At 40.9% G+C, this 25,465-nt stretch overlaps 1 protein-coding gene and 1 pseudogene across 1 annotated transcript in view; one reads left to right on the top strand and one right to left on the bottom strand.

Annotated features, from left to right (window-relative positions):
* PODXL2 (podocalyxin-like 2) overlaps positions 1 to 25,465 on the bottom strand; it is a 133,441-nt gene that overhangs the window by 23,717 nt on the left and 84,259 nt on the right. The window contains exons 3-4 of the mRNA XM_006895205.1: positions 7,878 to 8,650; positions 6,847 to 6,921 (exon numbers count right to left, since the gene is read on the bottom strand). Of these exons, the coding sequence (XP_006895267.1) occupies positions 6,847 to 6,921; positions 7,878 to 8,650 (848 nt within the window). The remainder of the gene's footprint in view (positions 1 to 6,846; positions 6,922 to 7,877; positions 8,651 to 25,465) is intronic.
* On the top strand, positions 13,348 to 14,112 carry LOC102870046 (annotated as a pseudogene).

Genomic DNA, 25,465 nt, shown 5'->3' with positions numbered 1-25,465 from the left:
CTTCAAATTCCGACCCTCTCCAAGACAGGTATCGATTCTTCTGTCAACCTTAGTCACTGTCTGGCTCTCAGATGCATAGCAAGTAACTGAAAAGACAATGGCCTGGATCAGGTGCATCTTGGTCTCTAGACAGACATCATCGCTTCTCAATACTCTGGAGAGGTCCCTGACAGCAAATTTTCCCAAAGCAATTTGCCTTTTGATTTCTTGACTGCTGGTGCCCAAAGTGTTAATTATAGAACTGAGCAAGCTGTAGTTGATAACAACTTCAATCTATTCTTCATCTATCATGGTCCTGCCAATTGACCCAGTGGTGAGAATCTTTTTGCCTTCTTGATGTTAAACTCAATCCATATTGAAGACTACAGTCCTTGACCTTCTGTAGTAAGTGCTTCAGGTCCAACAAGGTTGTCTCATGTGCATAACAAAGGTTGTTGAGTCTTCCCTCCAATCCTGATGCCACATTCCTTCTCATAAAGCCCAGCTTCCCAAATTATCTATTCTGCATATAAGTTGAAAAGGTATGGAGACAGAATGCATCCCTGATGCACTCTATTCCTGATTTTGAACCATGCAGTGTTTCTTTGCTCCATCCAAGGACTGCTTCCTGGTCCAAGTATAGGTTTTGCATAAGCACAATCAAGGTCTTATAATAATAATTTCAAGGCAGGACATTCAGTCCCAGGCCTGTGTCAGAAACACCAGGGCTCCACACACAGCCGGAATCTGGGTTTTCACCTTTTGTCCTCCTAACTCAACATCGGAAATCCCAAAGATTCACACAAGACAGTATCTAAAACTGCTTTCTAATCTTCTTGATGAGGTAATGTTCATTCTCCCAGAATTCCATCAGCTTTGTTAACAATCAGGCAACAAAATAGCTTCTAGAATATATTGCTAAGTGGAAAAAAGCAAAATGCAAGAGTGTAAATAAATACTTCATCTGTAAGAGAGAAAAAAAGATAAATTACACATTTACCTGCTTATTTCTCTAAAAAGAAACAAAGGCAAGAAAACTACAATTTAATAAAATTTCTTACCACAAGGTATGGGTGGGAATAAAGTGAATGAGATGGCCGGGAAAGACTGATGTTTTTCTAGGTATGCATTTTTGCATAACTTATGTTTAGAACCATATTAATGTTTTATATACTAAATATATAATTACATCGACAAGGATGAGAGGGAAATAACCCTAAAGTTGAAGACAAATAGAAACTAATAAATCTAAATATATGTATAGCATAAGTTCATTAAAAATAAAATGATAACTAGGTAAAGAACATTCTGAATAATCTTTTAAAAAAGAAAAATATTAAAGGACAACAAACAGACACTGATGTTTATTTACTAGGTTTGTTTATCACAGTGGTATGGATTAATAATTCTTAAATTATTTTTGGTGCATTTCAGAACTGAACAAATGAATGAAAACATGGGATGTGAAGAGTCAGGTTTCTGGCAGAGAAGAAGCTGTGATCGAGGGAGGCTAGAAAGAGCCCAATGCTGATGGACTGGAATTGGAAATATTAGTGTAAAGCCAAGTTTTTAAAGCTGTGTGTATATACATGGATATATGCTTGTATACAAGCATATGTATCTGTACATACACTGTGTATGTATAAATATACCCACCTATAAGCAGAGAGAGAGAGAATCTCAGTTATTCCTCTAGAAGAGCGTAGACACAATAATACACCAGGAGCCATGAGGACACCTAGAGCTCAGGTCTTGGTTTCTGAACACCTTTCCTCATTTGAAGAAATCCGAGATCTTCTGTAAAATGGCTCATTATAGGAGTAAGGACAGAGAAAGTAGAAAACTTGGAATATCTTCCTTGGCCCCAAAGTAAAAATAGGCTCAGAAATGGCTACAGAGGGAATATATCTTTAGAAGAAGATAAGGAGGCAAAGCACAGACAACCCCTGACAGAAAGTGGTGAAAGACAGAGCTATAGCTCCAGAGGTCTAACTCTCAAGGTCTGGACAAAGCGGTCTCACCACTCATCATGCGGGACACATACAGAGGAAAACTGGAAGAGGCCAGTTGTTGTGTGAAGAAAGCCCACCGGAGTGACAAGAGAAAGGACTGGTAAATCACAAGGTACTATCTTTTGAGTTCTCGAAGGCAAAATATGCAAGGATCTGTTCCTTTGCCTACCACAGAAAGGAGAATGTCCACAGGACAAGAAAGAATAATACTGTGATTCAGTCCTTTAATGAAACAACTCAGTGCAAAAGACAGATGACCAATGCAATAAAGAGTTCCTTTAAGCAGTCTCTCTGCTCCCCTTTGGCCTTGATTCTTTAGAAACAGACCTTGAGCATTTCCCTCTTAAACTTGAGGACATACATCTGCCACAGTTTTCTGTCCCAAAAGGTTTGCTGTTACTTTGGTCTAGGCTGACTTTTTCCTGAGTAACCTATAAACAACCTGAGGTTTGAAACATTTTGACTGACCTGGGCTGTCACCTATCCTGTGATTAGTTTGTACTTTGCAGGGATTGGTCAATATATTTATGCAAATGAAGTGACTGTAACCCCTTATACAAATGCAGTGCCCATGGCCTACTAAGAGGGGATTAGTCGGTGCACGGCTCTGCCGAGAAGGCCATATCTTGAAAGTGATGAGAGGTGGCATATGACTGCAGCCAGTTTCACAAAGGTGGGCAAGTAAGAAGCAGAAGGAAGACAGAAAAGAAGCAAACGAAGCAGCAGCAAGGTTCCTCCCAAAAGAGCTGTCATAAATGTCAAGGATGCTAATGCTGGAGCTGCCAGCAATCTCAGAAGGAGCCTGGTGGCAGAGCTGGTGGTGACAACAGCAAGGCGAAAGGCAGCTGGTCCTCAGGGGTCCACAAGAAGGCCTGCATGGCTGAGAGAGGACATGCATAGTGGAGAGAGAATCCTGCTTGCTTACAGGGCTTAAAGGAGCTCAGAGAGCTGTTCTGCACTGACAAAAGAAGGGACCTTCCAAAGGTGCCCTTTGGGGGAACCTTCCAAACTTTGCCTGTGTGTTTCTTGATGTTGTAACCCAGTGATCCTGATCTTTTAAGTTGTACCACATCACTTCCAGAGTAACCACTTACTCTAAGTAGGACCTGTGAGTTTTGTGAGGCCATGGCAACAGGTTATTAACACAAAAGAGAAATAGCCATGAAAGTGACAGTAGGTAATAGACTTGATTAAAAAAAAAAGAGTTGGAGAGTAGTAGTACATCTGCCCTTCAGTGCACTGGACTCCTCCTGGCCATTAACCCCTAAAGTCAGACAGGTTCTGACACTATGATTGCCTCTGAGGTTAGGTGATGCTGGTTCTGGCTTACTGTAATATGTACAACAGACCAAAATTATTATGCATCCTCACAATTGTTTGAGATGCTGTTGTAGCCATGAAGCCAATTTATCTAATTTAGGCTCATCCTTTTTCCTTTCCCCACCCCCCATATTCTCAAAGGAGAGGAAGATACTCAAGGGAATGGACTGGCACAGTGACTGCAACAGTGGGCTTGGGCACAGCAGAGACAGCGAGGGTAGTGTGCTCTGGGCAAGGGCATGCTCTGTTGTGCACAGTGTGACTGTGTTTGGGCTCACCTGACGGAACCTAAGAGCAACAACTTTACCAACCATGACATCCTTCTTCAGGGGCTGCTTCCTCCTGATACCATGTTCAAAGTACGTGAGTCAAGTCCCATCGTTACTGCTTCTAAGAAGCATTCTATGTCAAACCTATTCTTGAGATATTCTTGAATATAAAGCTGTAAGTCAAAGCTGCATCTCTGATATAAAAGAAATAAGACAGAGACTGAACTTCAAGGAGTCACTGTTCTTCAAAGTAATGGGAACAAAATAGTTCAAATGTAAAAGAAAAAAACAAAACCCAACAGAAATGAATGAGAAAATAAATTACTTTGGAAAATGTTGATTTACCAAAGGTCAAAACTTTGCCCAAAAAGGCTAAGACACAACCAGAATAATACAAAAATCAAAACAAAGAAATTGGGGTTCTAAAAAAAAAAGAGTACTGAGCATACAGCTCAAAATATCTAAAGCAAGGTAATGGGGTGAAAAACAGGCATACCAACAAAGAAAATGAGAGAAGAAATTGGAACACTGAAGATACTTAATTCATACACAAACAGTTGAGTTCACATGAGCAATGCTGTTGTTACTGTTATGTGTCACTGATGAATGGTTAAAAAACTATGGTACACTCACATCCTACACAAAACTGTATGGCATTCTACACAAAAAGAACAACCATGACTTTGAGAACCTCTACATAACATGGATGAGTCTAGAGGGCATACTGTGTGAAATAAGCCAGAAGGACATATGTTACCGAAGATCACTACTACAGAGAGCTAAAGAAAGGTTTTCACACAGAAAGAATCATTCCTAGGTGGTTACAGGGATGGAAAGGAAGGGAAAGGGGAGTAAAAAATTAGTAAACAGAGAACAACAGGCAACAGTAAAAGTACTATACATTATAGGGACGATCCGCCTCCACCAACTCAGAAAGAGAAAACACTGAGAAGTGCACTGAATACAGTCACAGGAGTAAGGCAAGTGCAAGGACAATGGAAGTACTGCAGCAGTCAATGTTCTTGAAACAAAATGTACATGAAGAACCAATGTGCTCTGTAAACTTTCACTCAAATAACTAATAAAAAGAAAGTAGGTATAGAGAAGTAAGCACAAGTGGGGGAGACCAGAGGCCAGATGGAGGTTGCCTAGGGAGTTGAAGAATCCTGGGGTTACAAACACTGGGACAAGGATTCCCCTCTAGAGGAGATAGAAAAAACCTTCTCTTAGAGATGGGGTCATGATAGTTTCCTAAATTGTGAGAAAATTAAACTTTATATACATCTATATGAGGAGAAAAACTGCTTTGAAAGAATTGGCTAAAAATAAGGCCCTAGAAAGAGATAGTATACCAACTGACATATTTCAACTAACAGATGCTGCCGTAGATGTGCTTACCAAGTTGTGCCAACAAATCTGGAGAACAATCACTTGGCCAACTGACTGGAAGAGATCTATATTTGTTCCCACTCCAAAGAAAGGTGATCCCACAGAGTGTGGAAATTATCAAGCAATATCATTAATATCACACGCAAGCAAGACTCTGCTCATGATTATCCAAAAATTATCAGAACAGCTTATCAACAGAGAACTGCCTGAAGTGCAGGCTGGTTTTAGAAGGGGTTGATAATGTTAGATGGATCTTGGCTAAAAGCAGGAAGTACCAGAGGAATGTATATCTCTGTTTCATTGGTTATGCAAAGGCATTTGACTGTGTAGATCACAAGAAACTATTGCTGACTCTGAGAAGAATGGGAATCCTAGAACACCTGATCGTGCTAATACGAAACCTATACTTGGACTAGGAGGCAGTTGTCGGAACAGAGCAAGGAAACACCGCATAGTTCAAAATTGGGAAGGGTGTACGCCAGGGATGTGTCCTATCTTCATACCTTTTCAATCTATATGCAGAACAGATTATCCGGGAGGCTGGGCTCTATGAGGAGAAATGTGGCATCAGGATTGGAGGAAGACTCATCAACAATCTGCATTTTGCAGATGACACAACCCTGCTTGCTGAAACTGAGGAGGACCTGAAGCGCTTGCTGTGGAAGGTCAGGGACTACAGCCTTCAGTATGGATTGAGGGTCAATATCAAGAAAACAAATATTCTTACCACTGGGCTAATTGGTAGCATCAGGATGGATGGTGAAGAGATTGAGATTGTTCATAGCTTTACTTTGCTTGGCTCCACAATCAATATTCTTAGCACCAGAAGCCAGGAAATTAAGATGTATTGCAATGGGAAAAGTCTGCAGTTAGAGACCTCTCTAAAGTACTGAAGAGCAATGATGTCAGTCTGGAGACTAAGATGCGCCTGATACAGGCCATGGTCTTTGCAATCACTTGCTATGAATCAGAGAGCTGGACAATGACTAAGGATGAAAGAAGGAGAATTGATGCCTTTGAGTTGTGATGTTGAAGAAGAGTATTGAATATACCATGGACTCCTAAGAGAATGAACAAGTTTGTCCTAGAGAGGGTGGAGTCAGGCTGCTCCTTAGAGGGAAGGATTCTGAAGCTTCATCTGACATACTTTGGACATGTTGCAAGGAGGAAACAGCCCTTGGAAAGGGATGTCATGCTTGGGAGGGTGGAGGAACAGGTGCAGGAGAGGAAGACCCTTGATGAGATACATTGATTCAATGACTGGAGTAATGGGGGTAGGTGATTCAGAGACAATAAGATTGGCACAGGATAGAGCAGGGTTTACGGCTTTTGTACATAGGGTCAACGGCACATAACAACAACAACTTACAAAAAAACGTTATTTGCAACAAATAACTCATTGATTGTTCAGAATTCTATCATTCTATCCCTAGCCTCATTTCTGTCACCAAGTCCATGTTTTCCGACTACTGAACTTTCATCATGCTTGGAAGGGTGGAGGGACAGCTAAGGAGAGGAAGATCCCAGATGAAATGAATTGATACAGTGCCTGGGGCAATGGGGGTTGGTATGTTGGAATTAGTGAGACTGCTCAGGACAGGGCAGAGTTCAGAGCTGCTGTACATATGGTCCTTACGGGTCACAGGCGACTCGATGGTACATAACAACAGCAGCATATGAAAGCCCTCTTTTAATTAGACATTGATGTGTGCTCCTGGTTCATATTGTGAGCTGGTGGATCCTCTGATCTGAGCAGGAAGTCTCCTACTCCATCCCCTGCTCTCACTTACCACTCCCCAAGAACCTCCCTCAGCCCCCACTGTGCTGCACTGGCTCCAAACTGTCCCGGTAACCCCCAGCCTTGGCTCAGCACTCACACAGTCTATATTCTCTGTCATGTTCAAAATGATGTAGTTTTTCCCAGCCAGGTTGCTCCAGTCTTTGCAGATCACCTGTCCAATAAAACAAAAAGGCTATGATTACAAAAGTGTAAGGGAGGGCCACCAGGGACACACACTTATCAACATGGGCGTGACACATACACAGTGACCCTCCACCAGGTTTCCAGAGCTGAGACGCGCAGCCTTCGGGTCAGCAAAGCAAAGAGCCCACCCGTACTTATGGTGTGCACACTCTGAGAAGCTAAAAGATGAAGGCCAATTATGGGGTTGTGTAGGTAGGTGAATACTAACAACCTCTTGGAGGTGACTTGCCAAGGGTCTGGTGCAGGGTCCACAAACTGCTGTCTTCAGGGACTAAGAAAACCACAACTTAAATGAGAAGAGACCTCATATGATACACAGGGAGTGGGAAACCGTCCACGGGATAGACTGCAAAGGGCTTTCTCCATTTAAAATGTCAATGGCAAAAATGCCACTATTCAGCAGGATAAGTAAAAATATAACTGTAGGCTAGGCTTTTAGGCTGACAATGTGGAGTCCCTTTTCTTTCGAGTTCTGGGTGTGAGCTGACTGTATGTGAGGAGGGATGAGGTGCAGGCAGAGGGATAAGAGGGAGAACAGAGTGACTACATATAGGGTGGTAGAAAGGGGGATGGGGCAGAGCATGGGCCAGGCACCAGCACCCAGCGGTGGGGCAGCACCAAGGACAAACATTGGTGTTCAGTGAAAACCAGGCAAGGGACACCAAGCTTTTCACAAGATATTCACATATAGGAGTGGTGAGGATACCTGCTGCTGGGCCATGAGGTTTGGATCCTACACGTTCTCTTGTGATTCTATGTGCTATACAAAGGGTTTTCACCCTTAACCCAGCAGAGGCCACACCAGCTGCACTAACTGTGTACACTAACCCTGGGTATGCTAACCCTGCGTACACTAACCCTGGTTATAGCAGGGCTCCCCAGACAAAGGTGCAGATTGATGGCATGGATGCCCCTTCACATTACCTGGGTAGAGTCCCAGGGTATCCTAGATTGAACTTCAGGTGCCTGTCCCTCCTGGAACTTCTGGTGGAGGTCTTCATGTCCCGAAGCAGCAGGGGAAGGTGTCAGTTCCACGTCTCGGGGTGCCAGTGAGAAAGGAGCTGCAGTTCTGCGGTGATGAAGATCTTCTTCTGGAACCTCAGCCCCACCCAGCACTTCCGTTTGAGGAGAGGACGCCACAGCCGGCACTGTGACTTGCCTGCCAGCCCATTCATCTGCTCCCACAGTTGCTTCCTTCTCCAGTTCCTGGGGAACCTCAAACTCTGTCCCGAACCCTGCAGCTGGCAGTAAGGAGGGCCCTGCCTCTGTGCTCGGGAAATCCTGATCCCCCAGGGCTGCTCCACTGGGGGTGGCCGAGAACACTGACAACCTTGGTTCCACGCTGCTCTCCACCTCTCCACCTGAGGCAGCCTGATCCTCAGCATCCTCTTGCCTGTGTATGGCAGACCCTGGCATCTGGCTTCTGCTGATGGGAGGGAAGTCATGGGCCTGGGCGCTGGCTTCTTGGGATCCACTGACAGGCAGCAGCTCTTCTTTCTCCTCCTCTTCTTTTTCCCGCTCCTCCTCCTCCTCCTCCTCTTCTTCCTCCTCTTCTTCCACCTCTTCCGGAGGCATATGCCAAGGGGGCTCAACCAGATTCATCTTGGGCAGGGGAGAAGGGAAGCTTGGCACCTCTTGAGTCTGGCTGGTGTCTTCTAGGGAACCCGCCTTCTCAGTTAAGTCAGGAAAAACATAGTCTAAGGACAGAGAGAAAATTTTCATTCACTCGTTTCATCATTCATTGACTATTCAGTATTTGCTGAACAACTGATAGTAAAGAACTACAAGACACTTGCAGGGAGCATGCGGGGCAAATGTGGGAAAGAGCCTGGAGGAAAGAGAAACATAAGAGGCCAGCCGATCAGAGTTTCCTTTACGATGATAAAAGTAATATACAATCTTCACTAAAATTTAGTGAATCCAAGAATGCATAAAGCACAAGGTAAACGGTTTGTATAATCTCACCCATGCAGAGACAGGCATTAATAGTCTCATGTTTGGTTGTGTGTTTTTTAAGTATTTCTTTTGTTGTTTTGTTGCTGAGCAGGCGCACAGCAAAGCGCACATCAATGCAACCATTTCTCATGGACAATCTAGTGACTCACAGTACACATTCTTTGAGCGGTACAACTATTTTCACTCTCTTTTCTTGAGTTGTTCCTCTCCTAGTAACATAAAGCCACTGTCACCTACAGATCCGACCTAATCCTTAAAATCATTGTGAATTTTATTACGTTTTATCTCATTATGCATCAGAGAGTTGGACAATGACTAGGGAGGATAGAAGGAGAATTGACGCCTTTGAGCTGTGGTGCTGGAGAAGAGTGCTGAGGACACCATGAGCTGCCAAGAAAACAAACAGATCCATCCTAGAGAGGGTTAAACCAGGATACTCCTTGGAGGCAAGGATTCTGGGGCTTCGTCTGACATACTTTGGACATGTTGTAAGGAGAGACAGGTCCTTGGAGAGGGACATCATGCTTGGTAGGGTAGAGGGACAGCGCAGGAGGGGAAGACCCTCTATGAGGTGGATTGATTCAGTGACGTGTAATCGGGATGGGTGTGTCAGAGGCAGTGCAATTGACACAGGATAGAGCAGGGTTTAGGGCTGTTGTGCATAGGGTCGCTATGAGTCGCAAACGACTCTATGGCACATAACAACAACAAAAACAATAGACAGTTCTCTTTTTGCACATGTGATTTTTATTTATTTTTTAAACAAAATTTTTTTTATTTTACTTGTCATTTTAACAAAAATTTACAGAAAAGTTAGATTTTCTTTCATTCATTGCTGCACATTTTACCCCTCTTCTTCCCTTCCCCCTCCCCAACTTTATTACATATAGATAGTTTTTAACAGAATACATTTGCTTAGGGCAAACCTGTTTTTAGTGGTTAAGCTATACTACTATTTGGTTTAAGACTTCCTCCACTGTTCTTAAGACTATGGTTTGTGTACTGAATCATATATAATATTTTAACAACTAAAATGGGATTATTTCATTCAACAGTGTATCATTTTTATTTCCCTATGGTTTGTATACATAGACATCATACAGATTTCTCCTTGATTATCTTCATTATTAACTCCTCTCTGATCTCCCTAAAATGTGGTCATTTCCAGTCAATCCTTGACTTATATTCCTACCCTTCTTGGAATATTCACGTATTCCAGAGACTTTATGAATTGCCTCTGTGTGAAAGGCTCCTCTTGTTAGGCCTTCTTGTAAGGTATTTCACCTTTTTCCAACCACTCACTCCAATAACTTCCTGAATATTCCAACTTGACCAGTCCTTTAAACTAATTCTATTAAAACTCAGAATCACCATCTTTTCCAATTTATCTATACCTCTCAAAATGCAAAATTATTCCGTTTCTTTTTATTAATTCCATCACTACTAAACCATATGGCCTTAGACACTCTGCTTAACCTTTATTCATTTGTTATCTGTAAAATATTAACAGTATCTATAACATGATCATGATTCAATGTGAGATTTAAACACTTCAATTTTAGTCAGTATTTCACCTCCTAGAACTATCGTTGGTATTATTACCATTAAAACCACAATTTAAAAAAAATAGTTCTTTTCTGAAAATATGCTTCACAGGATAAGTAATACAATAAAATTCTAGTTACATGAAGATTAATCAAAGAGAATGTTGGGGGGAAAGGCAGGACAAGAAAGGGCTGACCATCTACTGGAAGGTCTAAATAGGATCTCTTTGATTGGAAACAAGAATAAAATGGGAGATCTAATATGGTTAAGGAGCTCTGGTGGTCTACTGGCAAGAAGTTGTGCTGCAATCCCAAAGGCTCGCAGTTTGAGGCCACCAGATACTCCATGGGAGAAGGATGGGCAATCTCCTCCAGTGTAATTAACTGCCTCTGAAAACCCACCAGAGAGTCACCTACAGTCACTCCCAACTCAATGGTACAAAACTAGCACAATACAATTACAAGATCGTCAGAGGTGATGGCAGGAAGTCAGCTATGGACAACTGTATGATAGACACTGGCAGAATGAAAACAGGGGTCCTGGAGAGCAGTTAATTAAGACCATACAAATATGAATTTAGAACAAGCAAGCTTTACTCAACATCAAATCATCCTGAGCTAAGAATCTCAGAACCTTCTAGAATGAAGCAGCAGTGTTATTCTTACAAAAATACATAACCTGCTCTAATCATGTGGAAATACAAGTTACCCTAAATAGAGCATTCTACAGAATAATTGGGGAGCTCTGGCAGCCTAGTGGTAAGAAGCTGAAGCTGAGCTGCAATTCCAAAGGCATGAGGTTCAAATACACTGGCTGCTCTGCAGGAAAAGGACAGGGAATCTCTTTCCGTGCCAATACCATCTCTGAAAGCCTGCTACAGGGTCAGCTATCGGGTGGTTCCGACTCAACAACATACAACAACAAAGAATGATACTTTAAAAAAATGTCAAGATCTCTGCAACCAGGAGAAGATTAAATAGATGAATGGATCTTCTAAGAATCAAATCCCTATGCACATCCAAACTTCTCCAACAGGGTTAAAAGGGAAGCCACAGACGGGGAAAAATATTTGGGACTGACATGTCAGTTATCTGACTAAGGGATTTATATCTAGAATTTTTTCTTAGATTGTTACTATTTTATTGAACTGCTAAATTATATCTCGAATTTATAAAATACTTGAGCACCACAACAAGATAAAGGTAAATAATCCAATAGAAAAATGGGCACAGGATATGAACAGACATTTCACCAAAGAAGACATTTAGATGGCCAACAAGCATATGAAGAAATGTTCAAAATCCCTAGCTCTAAGAGAGATACAAATCAAAACAACTGTGAGACATCATCTCACCACAGTCAGAATAGCAAAATTTAACAGAACAGCAAGCAACAAATGCTGGCGAGGTTGTGGAGAAACTGGAACCCTTATTCACTGTTGGTGGAAGTGTAAAATGGTGCAACCACTGTGGAAAGTGGTGTGGCGCTTTCTCAAAAAGTTGCAAATAGAGATACCATTTGAGCCAGCAATTCCAATACTGGGAATATATCCGAAAAAGACCATAACCGACATCCAAGCAGATATATGCACACCCATGTTTATCGTGGCTTTGTTCACAATAGCAAAGAGTTGGAAACAACCCAGGTGCCCATCAACAAACGAATAGATAGAGAAGCTTTGGTATATTCACAAAATGGAATATATGCTGCATTGAAAAACAAGGAACTCATGCAATATTACTGAAAATGGGTGACCCTGGAGGACATAATGGTGAGTGAAATATCTCAGTCACAAAAGAACAAATACAGCATAGTGCCATTGTTGTAGAATGAGACTGACACCAGGGTTGGGGTAAGACTGAGAAAAACTGGATAAATTATGTATACTGCATTGAAACAGATGAGGGAGAGAGTAATTTATAAGCGATATATGATAGGGTATTATGGTTATCACAAGAGTCCAGAATTAAGGTTGCATAGTGGAGTGTACTCAGGGCGGTGTTAGGGGTGCGGGGGTATTGTATACCAAAGAAAGAATTTTTCTTTTACTTTTCAAAGAGAGGCGTGAACTGGGGGAAGGGCTGGGCAGGGAGAAAAGTGCAACAATGAATGGATGGAAATCCAAAATCTCAGTAAATGTTCATTAAAATTAATAAGATTTTTAAAAAATGTCAAGATCCTAAAATACAAAGAAAAATTAAAGGATTTTTCACACTAAAAGAGACAAAGGGAAAATGACAACTAAAGTATATGATTCTGGTTTGAATATGAGGTAGGAAAAGAAAGTTATGCATTTGTTATAAATGATACAATAAGGACAAATGAAAAAGTTTAAACAAGACTTTCTTCAGGTTTTTAAAAAATTTTTTCACTGTAAGCAATTTGGTTTTTGGGGTGAAAGTTCACAAAGAATATTAGCTTTTAAGTCAATCATTGTACAATTGCAATTAATGTTATAAAACAAAATATAACTGAGAGATTGAAGGAAAGCCAATAAAAAATAGATAGCTGAACAGAAGACTTCAAAGGGTAGCTTGAGAAGACAAGTAAATTATTACAATGAAATGTGTGTAGAGAAAACCATAAGGAAAGAAAATACTTGGCATTTTTCAAGATGAAAGAAATGAAGAAAAAAATTGAAGTCTCAAGTTGCATACTGAAGGCAAAATCTTGAATGATGCAGGAAGCATCAAAAGAAGATGGAAAGAATACAGAGTCTCTGTACCAAAAAGAATTGGCTGACACTGAACCATGTCAGGAAATACCATATGATAAAGAACCAATCGCACTGTCCACCCACCTTGCCTGCCCTTCTGCACTGCCAGGCTGCTCCGGTCTCAGTGTGTCCCTCCTCCTCACTCAGCTGCCTGACTCTTCCTCCTTCCCTCAGAGGATGGCCACCTTCCACATCAACCTCAGCCCACTCAAGTAGCCAGCAGCAGGCTTCATCAAAGTCCTCGAATGGATTGTATCCATCTTTGCTTTTGCTACCCACGGAGGTTTCCAGGGGAAAACAGAAATTCTAGTGCATTATCCTAAAATCAATGACAGTAAGAATTTTACAGCTACTTCTGATCATCCATTCAGGTTGAATCAGGCATCATTTCAGGATGCTCCAGCAAAAAATGTGTGTGAAGTAAAACGGAAAAATTAGGTTCTTGCAAGAGATTACTCTTGTTCTGCACTATTCTATGCTACATTCACAATCTTTTTCTTCCCGCACTGAATTGCAGCTCTTCTGCTTTACATCAGTTACACAAACCTCTATCAGGATAGTCAGAAAGTTCCCATGATTGGCTTTGTTATCACTCTTGTTGCCAATGTTCTGAGGTTGGTGAGGACTTCAGCTTCGGCTAAAGCTCTTACAGATATTAAATTAGCTACCAGTCACAAACAATTCAGGAACTTGAGTTTTGAAAGCATCCTGGAGTGAACTATTTTTTTCAGCTCAGTGACCAGTATGAGATCCCTAAATGTATCTGTTATCTTTGGATTTCTGAATATGATTCTTTGGGGAGAAAATGCCTGGGTTTTATATAAGGAGATCCACTTACACAGTCCATCAAATACTTGTGATTCCTATGGCCAAGGAAATATCCCATCTGCTTGTTGGAATATAACTAAAGGGGAAAACGCACTGTGTGAGATATGCGTCTAAAGTATGACCTGTTGACAACATCTTGAGAAGCAATTACTTACTTCTATAATAAACAATTTTTCAATTAAAAAAAGAATCAACAGTACTGGAGGAAGAAGTCCAAGTTGTACTGAAGGTACTGGAAAAAAATAAGGCCCCAACAATTGAGGGAATACCAACAGAGGTCCTTCAGGAAATAGATGCAACCATGGACGTGCTCACTAGTGCCTGTCAACAAATGTGATAATTAGCTACCTGGCCAAATGAACTGGAAGAGATTCATATTTGTTCACATTCCCAAAAAAGATGATCCTTTGTGGAAATTACTGAACAGTATCATTAATATTGCATGCAACTAAAATCTTGCTGAAGATTTTCAAAACTGACAGAGACTGAAGCTGGATTCAGAAGAGACAATAGAACAAATAATGTCAGATGGATCCTGGCTGAAGCAAAGCATATCAGAAAAAATGTTTATTTATGTTTTTAATTGTGCAAGGGGATTTGACTGTGTGAATCACAATAAAACTATGGCTAATGTACATTCATGTTTATTACAGCTTTGTTCACAATAGCAAGGAGCTGGAAACATCCCAAGTGCTTATCAACAAATGAATGGAGAGGCTGTGGTATATTTACACGATGGAATACTATGCTGCATTGAAAAACAAAAAACTCATGCAGTATTATTCAAAATGGGTGACCCTGGAGGACATTATGCTGAGTGAAATATCTCAGTCACAAAAGGACAAATACTGCATGGTGCCACTGTTGTAGAATGGGACTGATATCAGGGTTGGGGTAAGACTGAGAAAAATTGGATAAATTGTGTATACTGCATTGAAACAGATGAGGGAGAGAATAATTTAAATGCGATATATGATAGGGTATTATAGTTATTACAAGAGTCCAGAATTAAGGTTGCATAGTGGAGTGTACTTGGGTGGTAGGAGGGTTGTGGGGGGATTGTATACCAAAGAAATAATTTTTTTTTTTACTTTTCAAAGAGAGGAGTGAACTGGAGGGTGGGGGAGGGCTGGGCAGGGAGAAAAGTGCAACAATGAATGAATGGAAATCCAAAATCTCTGTAAATGTTCATTAAAGTTATTAAAATAAATTTTTTTTAAAAAACCAACAAACCACGGCTAACATTGAGAAGAGTGGGAATACAAGAACACTTAATTGTGCTCATGCAAAACCTATGCAAGATCAAGAAGCAGTTGTCCGAACAGAGTAAGGGAATAGTGCGTGGCTTAAAATAGTGCATGGCTGAAAATCAGGAATGTGTGTGGAGGGTGGTATTCTTTTCTCTTACCTATTCAACTCGTAAACTGAGAAAATAATTTGAGAAGCTTGACTATATGAAGAAGAATGTGATATCAAGATTGGAGAAAGACTTATCAAAAACCTGAGTTAGGCAGGTGACACAATCTTGCTTTCAGAAAGTGAAGAAGACTTGAAACATCTGCTGCAGAAGATGAAAGACTATAACATTCAACATGGATTCCAACTCAAAATCAAGAAAACAGAAATCCTCACCACTGGACCAATAGGCATCATCACGATAGACGGAGAAAAGACTGAAGTTGTCATTTGTCTTGAATCCACAAACACCCATGGTAGCAGTAGTTAAGAAATCAAAAGATGTGTTACATCAGGGAAATCTGATATCAAGAACTTTCCAAAGTTTTAATCAGCAAAGATGTCAGTTTAAAAGTCTAAGAGGCTGCACTGCAATCCCAGAGGTGCATGGTTCAAATCCACCAGATGCTCTGCTGAAGAAGGAGGAACAATCGCCTCCTGTACCAGTCAGATCCAATTTGACGGTACACACATTAAACAAATAAATTTTTTTTAAAAAAGTCTAAGAGGCGTGCTCGCTTTGGCAGCACCTATACTAAAACTGGAACGATAACAGAGAAGATTAGCATGGCCCCTGTGCAAGAATGACACGCAAATTCATGAAGCGTTCCGTATTTTTTAAAAAAAGGGAAAAAAAGTCTAAGAGGCACCTGGCCACAAGCCATGGTCTTTTCAATTGCTTCCTATGCATTTGAATGTTGGACAATGAATAAGTGAGATCAAAGAATAGATACCTTTGAAGTGTGGTGTTGGCAATGAACATTGAATACATCACAGACTCAAAAGAACAAAGTGCTCCTTAGAGGAAAAGACGGTGAAACTGTCTCATTTACTTTGGGCATATTCTCAAGAAAGAACAATTCTTGGAGAGACGTCATGCGAGGAAAGATCATGCACAGAAAGAGAGGAAGACTCTCAGCAGGACGTACTGACACAGTGACTGCCACAAAGGGCTGAGCGTGACAGAGACTGTGAGGATGGTGAAGAGTACTGCAAGGTCAGACAGGTTGTTCACAGTATACAGCAGACGACTTGAGGACGCCTAACAACAACATACAAAATATACACTGTTTTGTTGAGTAACAGTAATCGTTGTTGTTTACTGCTGGGTAGGAACTGACCTACAGCTGACTCTCCAGTGAGTTTTCAGAGGCAGTAAATCTCATGGAGGAGACTGCACGTCTTTCTCCCATGGAGCAGCTGATGGATTCAAGCCTCTTACCTCTATTGTCGGCACAATTCTTTACCACTAACTAGCCAGAGCTCCCTCTTATAACATTAGTTATAATGGATTAATGTCATCAATTACAATGTCTTATCAACTTCTTACTGTACAAGGCTTTTCTCTTCACCCAACTTACCTATTTATTGATTTTTACTCCTTTCTCCTTCCCTTAGGTGTCTCTGGTGGCCTAATAACAAGCAGCTGCACTGCCAACCTGCAGGCATGCGGTCTGAATCCATCAGCCGCTCCACAGGAAAAAGATAGGCAATCTCCTCTCATGCCTCTGAAAATTCGCGGGAGGGTCAGCTATGGTTCGGTTCCAACCCAACGGTACATAACAGCAACAACTCCTTTCCTTATCATTTCTGGTAACCAACCAGAAAGTATTGTTGTAGTTATATAACAGTACTCTATCAATGCTAATTCTCTGATTTTGATCAATGTACTCTGTGTCTTGGTGGCCTAGTGGGTAAGAAGTTGTGCTGCAATCTCAAAGACACACAATTCAGATCCATCAGCTGCTCTGCCGGAGAAAGATGGGAAAGCTCTCCTATGTGTTTTACTGCCTCTGAAAATCCACTAGAGGGTCAGGTTTGAGTTGGTTCCAACTCGACAGCACACAGCAACAACAACAACAACAACAACAACTGTAGCTATTTAAGATTTCTTTCATACTTAGGAAATACACACTGAAATAATTTGGTGTAATAAGACATTATTAAAATCTATTGTCTAATTGTTTTTTAAAATTATATATATCATATTTATATACGTCTGTCTCTTCATAGGTCTTATACCGATAGCAACAAAGCAAATATGGTAAAATGCTTATGATGAAAGAATCTGGGTATAAAGAGTATATGGGAGTGCTGATAAAGTTATAGAATTATTGGAACTCTGATCTACCGCTATTGTAAAATATCATAGCAACTATAAAAGGTTTATTTGATGCTTTCTAAAAAAAACTAGAAATTAAACTACTTTATGATCTGAAATGGTAAATGGGATTAGGTCTGATGGAGATTATGAGATTGGCTCAGGACAGGATTCAGAGCTAATATATGTAGGGTAGTTATGAAATGCAGGCAACTCGATGGCACTTAACAACAACAAACAACATGATATGAAAACCCCTCTGAGATATATATCTTAGAGACTAAAGATACAATCAGACATGCACACACATATTCACTGTAGCACCATTTGCATTTGAAAAAGATGAAAACTATCTACCTATCACCAGATGAAGTGCATACATATACACAATGCAGTCACCATGAATAATGACAAATTCTCAAAATACACTATAATATGGATGAAATTGAAGGATATTATGCTAAATCAATCACAAAAAGACACTGACATAATATGTAAATAAATCCCTGTCATAAAATGACAAGAATAGGTATGTATATTTGCAGGGGGGGGGGTTTGAGTTTTAATATTTATTGATAATTTCAAGGGAAAGAAGGCTGTAGAATCTGTCTTTATGTTTGACCTACTTCAGGTATCTGGAACCAGGCCAGTAGGGTCCCTCAGAGCAGCCCCTTTCATTTGCAGACAAGCTCTGAAAGCTTATCTGGGATCAGGATTCATTTGCAGAGCTCCCCAAAGGATTCTCATTCTTTCTCTCTCTCTCTCTCTCTCTCTCTCTCTCTCTCTCTCTCTCTCTTCTGGTCATACCTAAAGGAGTGAAACAGCGGAGCTGCCCAGGGGACACATTAGACAGCAAGAATGCCCAAAGGGCTGGCTAAATGGAAGCTTGTTCTCATCTTCTAAAGGTAGGTATCTGGGGCACTAAAGAGATGAGAAAGATCCATTCCAGCTTCAACCCTCCAGAGCTTCATGTTGAGCTTTAAAGCACAGAAAGATAATGAATGTCTATGCTGCAGAAGATGGAAGAAGCTATCTAGTGCAAGTCTCCTGACTGTACGTTCCAGTGCTTGAAAATTACTTGGGCACTTTGGGCAATGCTCTGTCCCTTGGCAAATCAACATTCCTCTCTAAAGGGTTAGAAGTTGAGCTGCGAAATTACCAGAGTACTCCATGATGGCTGTAACTGTACACATTTCCCTGGAGTCCTGGGGAAAAGCAAGTCTCCAAACACAGATTCAGCTGCTTGTGACACCTCTAAACTCTGCTCCATCCTGAGTCAACTTAATTGTCTCTGACACACCTATGTCCATTACCTGAGTCACTGAGTCAACCTGTTTTATACAGAGTCTTCCTCTCTTGTGTTCTCTCTCTACCCTCCTAAGCATGATGTCCCTCTGCAAAGACTGGTCCCTTCTTCCAACATGCTCAAAATATGTCAGATGCAGCTTCAGAATCCTTGCCTCCACAGAGCAGCCTGGATTCACTCTCTCCAGGACAAACCTGTTTGTTCTCCTAGCAGTCCATGGTATAATCAATACTGTTCTCCAGCACCACAACTTAAAAGCATTAATTATCCTTCTATCATCCCTAGTCATTGTCCAGCTCTCTGAAACATAGCAAGTGATTACGAAGACCATGGCCCTGATGAGGGACACCTTAGTCTCCAGACTGACATTGTTGCTCTTCAGCACTCTGGAAGAGGTTCCTGGCAGCAGACTTTCCCAGTGCAATTCGTCTTTTGATTTTCTGGCTGCTGGTACCAAGACTGTTCATTGTGGAGCCAAGCAAACTGAAGCTGTACTCCGTGGGATATCAAAGGGTTCATCTCCTTTATTTTACAGATGAGGAGACATAAGTTCAGAGAGGGAAGAAGACTTGTACTAAGTCATAAGTTAAACTTGTAAAGCTCTTAGGTTCATGTGAAGGTAAAGTCAAGTCTATCTAGTCATTTTCAGGCCATTTAGTCCAGTATGCAGATTGGACTTGAGATGGGAAAGGATTGAGATGAAAAGTAGAAAGGGGATATACAGGATCACATAACAAAGAAAATTGGCAGACACTGAAATATTTCAGAAGGTAGCATGTGATTAAGAACCAACAGAACTGAAGGAAGAAGTCTAAGCTGCACTGAAAGCACTGGCAAAAAACAAGGCCCCAGATATTGAGCACCAATTGACATGTTTCAACAAACAGATCGTGGACATGCTCACTAGACTACACCAAGAAATCTGGAAGATGGTTAACCTAGTCAAATGACTGAAAGAGATCCATATGTATACCCACTCCCAAAAAAGGTGATCCAACAGAATGCAGACATTATCTAACAATATCATTAATAATAAAACATAAATAAACACACAAGTATAATCTTGCTGAAGATTATTCAAAAATAGCTGGAGCAGTACATTGACAGGGAATTGTCTTAAATTCAAGTAGTACTGAACTGTCTGAAATCAGAGATACTGAAGAAGCCGTAGAACAAAGGATATCATTACTGACCTCTGATGGATTTTGGCTGAAAGCAGAAAATACCAGAAGATGTTAACATATATTTTACTTACTATGCAAAGGCATTCCATTGGATGATCATAACAAATTACAGATGATACAGAAAAGAATGGGAATTCCACAACACTTAATTGTACTCATATGGATATTGTATAGGGACTAAGAAAACAGTCATTCAAATAGAACAAGGGGATACTCCACCACTTAAAATCAAGAAGGATATGTGTTGGGTTATATCTGAGAAGTTGGACTACATGAAGAAGAATGTGGCATCAAGATTAGAGAAGGATTCATAAACAACCTATTATAGAGATAAGACAAACTTCCTTGCAAAAAATTAGGATCTAAAATACTTATTGATTAAGCTCTTCAGTATGGATTGAATATTTCAACATAAAGAAAACAAAATTCCTGGCAAATGTTCCAATAAACAACATCAAATAAAATGAAAAGATTGAAGTTGACAAAGATTTCATTTTATTTGTGTCCATAATCAATACCACTTCATGGTTCAAAATTGGGAAGGGCGTACGACAGGGATATGTCCTATCTCCATACCTTTTCAACCTGTATGCAGAACAGATTATCCGGGAGGCTGGGCTCTATGAGGAGAAGTGTGGCATCAGGATTGGTGGAAGATCTATTAACAATCTGCGTTATGCAGATGACACAACCCTGCTTGCTGAAACTGAGGAGGATCGGAAGCGCTTGCTGCAGAGGGTCAAGGACTCCAGCCTCCAATATGGATTGAGGCTCAATGTCAAGAAGACAAAGATTCTCACCACTGGGCTAACTGGCAGCATCAGGATGGGTGGTGAAGAGATTGAGATTGTTCACAGCTACTTTAGTTTGCTTGGCTCCACAGTCAACACTCTCGGCACCAGTAGCCAGGAAATTAAAAGACATATTGAGATGGGAAAGTCTGCTGTTAGGGACCTCTCCAAAGTACTGAAGAGCAATGGTGTCTCTCTGGAGACTAAGGTGCGTCTGATACAGGCCATGGTCTTTGCTATCACTTGTTATGCATCAGAGAGTTGGACAATGACCAAGGAGGATAGAAGGAGAATTGATGCCTTTGAGCTGTGGTGCTGGAGAAGAGTATTGAGGGTACCATGGACTGATAGGAAAACAAACAGATTCATCCTGGAAAGGGATAAACTGGTGGCTCCCTGGAGGCAAGGATTCTGAGGCTCTGTCTAATATACTTTGGACACGTTGTAAGGAGGAACCAGTCCTTAGAGAGGGACATCATGCTTGGTAGGGTGGAGGGACAGCGTAGGAGGGGAAGGCCCTCTATGAGGTGGATTGATTTAGTGACTGGGGTAATTGGGATGGGTATACCGGAGGCAGTGTGATTGGCACAGGACAGAGCAGAGTTTAGGGCTATTGTACATAGGGTCACTATGAGTTGCAAGCGACTTGACGGCACATAACAAAAACAATCAATACCTATGGAGTCAGAAGCAAACAAACCAAAAGACTACTTACTGCATTTGGGCAAATCTTGTGTCAAAGGTCTCTTTTAAAGATCTAAAGATTTTACTCTTGCTAGTTAGTAAGAAGGATGTCACTTTAAGGTGACATTTAACCCATTAAGGTGGGCCTGATTTGAGTCATGGTATTTTAAATGGTTTCATTTGTCTGTGAAAGCTGGACAATGATTAAGGAAGACTTGAGAACGTATGCCTCTGTGGTGTTGGTGAAGAATGCAGAATATACCTAAGCTGTGAAAAGAACAAACTGCCCTTAGAGGAAATGCAACCAGCTTCTTAGAAGCAAAGATAAGACTTCATCTCATGTACCTCAGCATGTTATCAGGGGAAAGAAAGATATCATGGTAGGTATAGCAGAAGGTCAGCCGTAAAGAGGAAGACCCTCAGTGAGATGGGCTGACACAGCGCCTGTAACAATGAACTGACCCACAACAGAGATTGTGAGGGCAGCAGGGGCTCTGACAAAGTTTCTCTCTTTTGTATGCAGAGTCATTATGAATCTGAGTCATCTAACAACCACAAAACTCTCCGCAATGTGAATTACAAGCTTTAACAACAAATCTTCCGAACCTACAACTCATTTCGAAAAGTACCTCCCAAATTATAGATACAAATAAGGACTTGGCTTTAAGGAGTCTCATCCTATTAGAGGATGACCATTTCCACTATGGAATATGATTTCTCCCTAACGCTATGGACATACAATTACTGTCATGGAAAAATGACATTAAGTGAAACAAGATATGTACGCTATAGCCCCATTTTTAATAAAATCATCTTGCATGTATTTCCCATTTAAGGGGGAAAAAATACAGAAAGATATACAGAAAGATGCTAACACTCACTATTCTGGGTGATGTTTATTTTAATTTACATTTCTGATAATTGTTTCAGAGCCTGACATCTAAGAGCATTTGGTTCCAAGAAAGCTGCAGCCTGCAATTAGGGCTGATTGCATTTTGAACCCTGACATAAATCCAGACGTCACTGTGAATCTTCTATGCTTTTCCTCTCACCATTTAAACCACCTAATTGGCCATGACATTGTCAGAAATACTCAAGGAGAAATGACCTTGTCCTCTAAAAGAACAGATTAATTAACACCAACATAAGGTCTAAGGATTTTGCCGAAGCATATCCTTCAGAGAACAGCAACAATCAAAGACATTAAGATACAGGCCACTTACGCCACGTGACTTCTTGCTATTTTTTTTTTCTGGACCAGTGAAAATTTTCCTAACAATTGTTAACTAAATCTTGTACCAATGAACAACCTCTTAGCTACTGTTAACCAAACATTCCACCAAAGAAAACCTTGTTGTTGTATGCCATCATGTCAGAATTGTCTCAAAGCTGACTCTTCACTGGGTTTTCAAAAGCAGTAAATTGCACAGGAGGAGACTGCCCATCCTTCTCCAATAGAGCAGCTGGTGGATTTGAACCACATACCTTTGGGATAATAGCATAACTTCTTACCCCTAAACCACCAGAACTCCCTAAAGACAGCCTTATCAGTGATTATTTTCTGAAACAACCTCAGCAATACAAATATTTTTAGCAAATTTATAGAATGGCAAAGTCTTTGCTGGTTTTTAAACTTTCCTCCTACTGTTGTGTCCATGACTAGATGGACTCGGGTAGAAGTTGCTTGGTAGCATTCTGTTCTCCACCTTCCTTTTTCTCTCCAATTGAATAGACTTTCTTTTTATCATCACTGTAATTTTACCCAAAACCAGTATATAATACTGATATTTATGCTATTGATGATTTATGCTATTATTATATTTATGATATTGATATTTATACATATTTATTAGGTTGAACAGAAAACTTAGTAACAGGCATCTTACTTTTATTTTAAGGTTTTTTTACCCAAACAACCAAATATTAACCATAAAAAGACTGACCCAGGGTAGGCAGGGAGAAAAATGCAACAATGAATGATTGGAAACCCTAAGTCTCTATAAACTTTCATTAGAATTAATAGAAAAGAAAAAAAAAAAAAAAGACTGACCCACTAACTGGCATAACAAAGCTCACTAAGGCAAACCAATGTTCCAAATTCTACTTTTTGTGAGTAGCAATGGAGTCTTAAGGAGCGTATGAGTACTCATCAAAGTACCCCACCTGTTTAGAAGAAGAGCAAAAACGTTGAGAAATAATTAGTTCAAAGAGCTAAGGAACCACTTGAATGTCAACTCCTATAACCATGAAAACTGAAAAACTACAGGCTGCCTGGCTACCACTGCTGACCACTCCAAGGTGGCCTGCAGTAGAGAGCTTGGACAGAGTGGGAGACACCCATGGAAAAAAAGGAAAAATAATCACAAAACAGCCATGCTTGTTAGTCTAAGAGACAATAATTGAATCCAAAACTATAGTCACTCTTTTGAGCCTGAAAATAACAACTCCTATGACTCAATTTTCAGCCAAACACTTGTTGTAGTTGTTAAGTGCGTCATGTAGAGTATGACCCATAGTAACCCTATGAGTGGTCATCCTATAACCTGGTCTAGCCCTGAGCCATCCTCACCATCTCTGAGACGCTAGCGCCCACTGCTGAAGTGACAGTGTCAATCCATCTCGTTGGGGGTCTTCCTCTCCTTCACTGACCCTCCATCTTTCTATCTTTCTAAGCATGATGTCCTGTACTCCAAGGAATAGCCTCACCTAGCTACATGCCCAAAGGATGAAAGATGAAGCTTCATCATCCATGCCTCCAAGGAGCACTCTGGTCGCACCCTTTCCAGGGCATATCTTTTGTCCTTGTGGCCACCCATGGGCTATTCAGCACTCTTCCAGCACCACAATTCAAAGGAATCAATTCGTGTTCTATCATCCTTATTCACTGGCCAGCTCTCCAATGTGTAGCAGCAGGTGATTAAGATGACATACCTTAATCTTCAAACTGACATCATTGCTCCTCAGTATTTTAGAGAAATTCCTGTCAACTTGCTCTATGCAACACATTCGTTAGATCTTAGCTGAAAGCAGAGAATGCCAGAGGAATGTCTATCTGTGTTTCATTGACTATGCAAAGGCATTTGACTGTGTGGATCATAACAAACTGTAGCTGGCTCTGAGAAGCATGGGGATCCCAGAACACTTGATCGTGCTAATGAGAAACCTATACTTGGACCAGGAGGCAGTTGTCAGAACAGAGAAGGGAACACTGCATGGTTCAAAATTGGGAAGGGCGTATGCCAGGGATGCATCCTATCTCCATACCTTTTCAACCGGTACGCAGAACAGATTATCCAGGAGGCTGGGCTCTATGAGGAGAAATTTGGGGTCAAGATTGGTGGAAGATCTAAGGGGAGCTCTGGTGGCCTAGTGGCAAGAAGCTGTACTGCAATCCTAGAGATATGTGGTTCAAATCCACCAGATGCTCTGCTGGAGAAGGAGGGGCCATCTCCTCCTATACCAGTCAGATCCAATTTGATGGTACACACACACAAAATAATAAAATAAAAAATTTTTTAAAAAATTAAAAAAAAGATTGGTGGAAGATCTATCAACAATCTGCGTTACGCAGATGACACAACCCTGCTTGCTGAAACTGAGGAGGACCTGAAGCTCTTACTGCAGAGGGTCAAGGGCTGCAGCCTCCAATATGGACTGAGGCTCAAGTCACGAAGACAAAGATTCTCACCACTGGGCCAAGTGGTAGCATCAGGATGTATGGTGAAGAGATTGAGATTGTTCACAACTTTAGTCTGCTTAGCTCCACAGTCAACACTCTCGGCACCAGTAATCAGGAAATTAAAAGACGTATTGCCATGAGAAAGTCTGCTGTGAGGAACCTCTCCAAAGTACTGAAGAGAAATGGTGTCTCTCTGGAGACTAAGGTGCATCTGATACAGGCCATGGTCTTTGCAATCACTTGTTATGCATCAGAGAGTTGGACAAT

This window comes from Elephantulus edwardii, unplaced genomic scaffold (assembly GCF_000299155.1).
Source record: "Elephantulus edwardii isolate Elephantulus edwardi_28Jun2011 unplaced genomic scaffold, EleEdw1.0 scaffold00161, whole genome shotgun sequence".
Classification (NCBI taxonomy): Eukaryota; Metazoa; Chordata; class Mammalia; order Macroscelidea; family Macroscelididae; genus Elephantulus; species Elephantulus edwardii.
Note: the sequence above shows the minus strand (reverse complement) of the source record. Positions and strands in the feature narration are given on the sequence as shown.